The sequence below is a fragment of the Daphnia carinata genome, chromosome 1 (genome assembly GCF_022539665.2).
Source record: "Daphnia carinata strain CSIRO-1 chromosome 1, CSIRO_AGI_Dcar_HiC_V3, whole genome shotgun sequence".
In the NCBI taxonomy this organism is placed as follows: domain Eukaryota; kingdom Metazoa; phylum Arthropoda; class Branchiopoda; order Diplostraca; family Daphniidae; genus Daphnia; species Daphnia carinata.
In genome coordinates, this window is record NC_081331.1 from 14061694 (window position 1) to 14063329 (window position 1636).

Consider the following 1636-nt stretch of genomic DNA (forward strand, 5'->3'; position numbering starts at 1 on the left):
TGGACCTTTGCCAAATGGTTGGCAAAAACAAAAAAAAAAAAACGAACGAAAATTACTGTGTGTGTGTGCCTTATCAATCTTATCGTTTACCTGAATTCACATCTCAATGCTCCGTCACAATGGAAATGCAAACGAAATACGCGAAAAGTTGATGCTTACGCCACCGTGTTCATTGCTTTTTTTTTTTTTTGAATAGGCAGGGAAGGGTATGAGGTACACGGAGGAGGAGAAAGGAAGATGGGTCGTCACGATTTCCCTGCTGCTTATAGATGGTTCGTAATTTTCTTTTGGGTTGGAAGGGAGATTCCCTGTTTTTCATTCTCGCCTTGTGCAGTTCAACACTGTGTCTGTTTGATCGCAAGAGAAATTTTTCGCTATAAAAGCTGCACGTCCGACAGCTAGAACTTCAGAAGCTTTCTTGCTCATCTCGCAACCAAAAGCAACAATCCAACATGCAACCGGTAAGCGTTTCATCTCCTTAAACATTGACAAATGTTGAATGTGTATGGTGGTATACAGAATAGCGATTTTAATGATAATTAATTCTTAAATCATTTTCGATTTAGATTTTCGCCATTGCTCTTTTCGCTGCCTTAGTGGCCATCGCCTCATCCGCACCTCAAGGCGGAAACACTCCAGTGCCGATTCTCAGTTCCGAATTCGATCAGAAGGAGGATGGCAGCTATTCCTTCTCGTAATTCAACCATTTTTCCCATAAATTCCATCAATTTCGCAGTACAAATAATTTAATAAATGACTTGAATCAGGTACGAAACCGGAGATGGTATTAAGCGATCAGAGGCTGGAGCCCAAAAGAAGATCGGCGAAGAGACTGGATCTACTTCCAACGGTAGCATCTCATGGAAAACACCCGAAGGCAAAACTGTTACCATCACCTTCGTAGCTGACGAGAGGGGATTCCAACCTAAAGTCACCGTTTCATAAGAACGTTCATCTCTCAACTGGATCCTGGATTACCGATTCCGCCAAACTGATCCGCCCTATCTGATGATATGCCCAAAAAAAAATACCCACAAACAAAAGATCCTTACTTTATATCATTACATTTCGAAACCACAATTTCGAGTGTAATGATATAAAGTGAGGATTTGAGTTATTTTTGTTCCAATTTAGCTACGTAAGAAAACGAAATCCAATTTGAAAAATTGGCGCCAATATTCCTATACTATATTTCCTATTTCTGATTATTCCTAAATTCTATTGTCTATACATTACTTGATACAATACGCAACGCATCGAAATACATCTGTTTGTATACAACGTCTCTTTCTTTTCATCCGTTTAGATTTTATTTTAAATTTCGATTTAACTTTGCAGTGTGGCATTCTCAGACGTCCGTGTACCGTCTGTGACTCAGCAGTACCGAATGACGAGGATTTTTTTTTCTTTTTCTTTAAGCTTGAAAATGTTTACCTTCACCGGCTAGTGTATGATACTTTGGCTGCTGGGCCAATGGAGCAGCAGCAGGTGTCAAATGCGTGGGGGGGAAAGACACGCAGACTGGCGGTCGGCGTCTGTTTTTGTGTGTCTGCCGATGTAAATCACACGGGAAAAAAAGAAAGAGAAAAACAAAAAAATCTACTTTCACTTTTTTTTTTTTCTAGTCGTTTCTTGA

General features: G+C 40.0%; 1 protein-coding gene across 1 annotated transcript; it reads left to right on the forward strand.

Moving 5' to 3' along the window:
- The first annotated feature begins 307 nt into the window (after window positions 1-307).
- Window positions 308-1281, forward strand: LOC130691628 (endocuticle structural glycoprotein SgAbd-5-like). The gene is made up of 3 exons (XM_057514597.1): window positions 308-461; window positions 567-694; window positions 768-1281. Exons 1-3 carry the CDS (start codon window positions 453-455, stop codon window positions 943-945), a joined length of 315 nt encoding a protein of 104 aa, XP_057370580.1. The 5' UTR covers window positions 308-452; the 3' UTR covers window positions 946-1281.
- The last annotated feature ends 355 nt before the right edge of the window (window positions 1282-1636 follow it).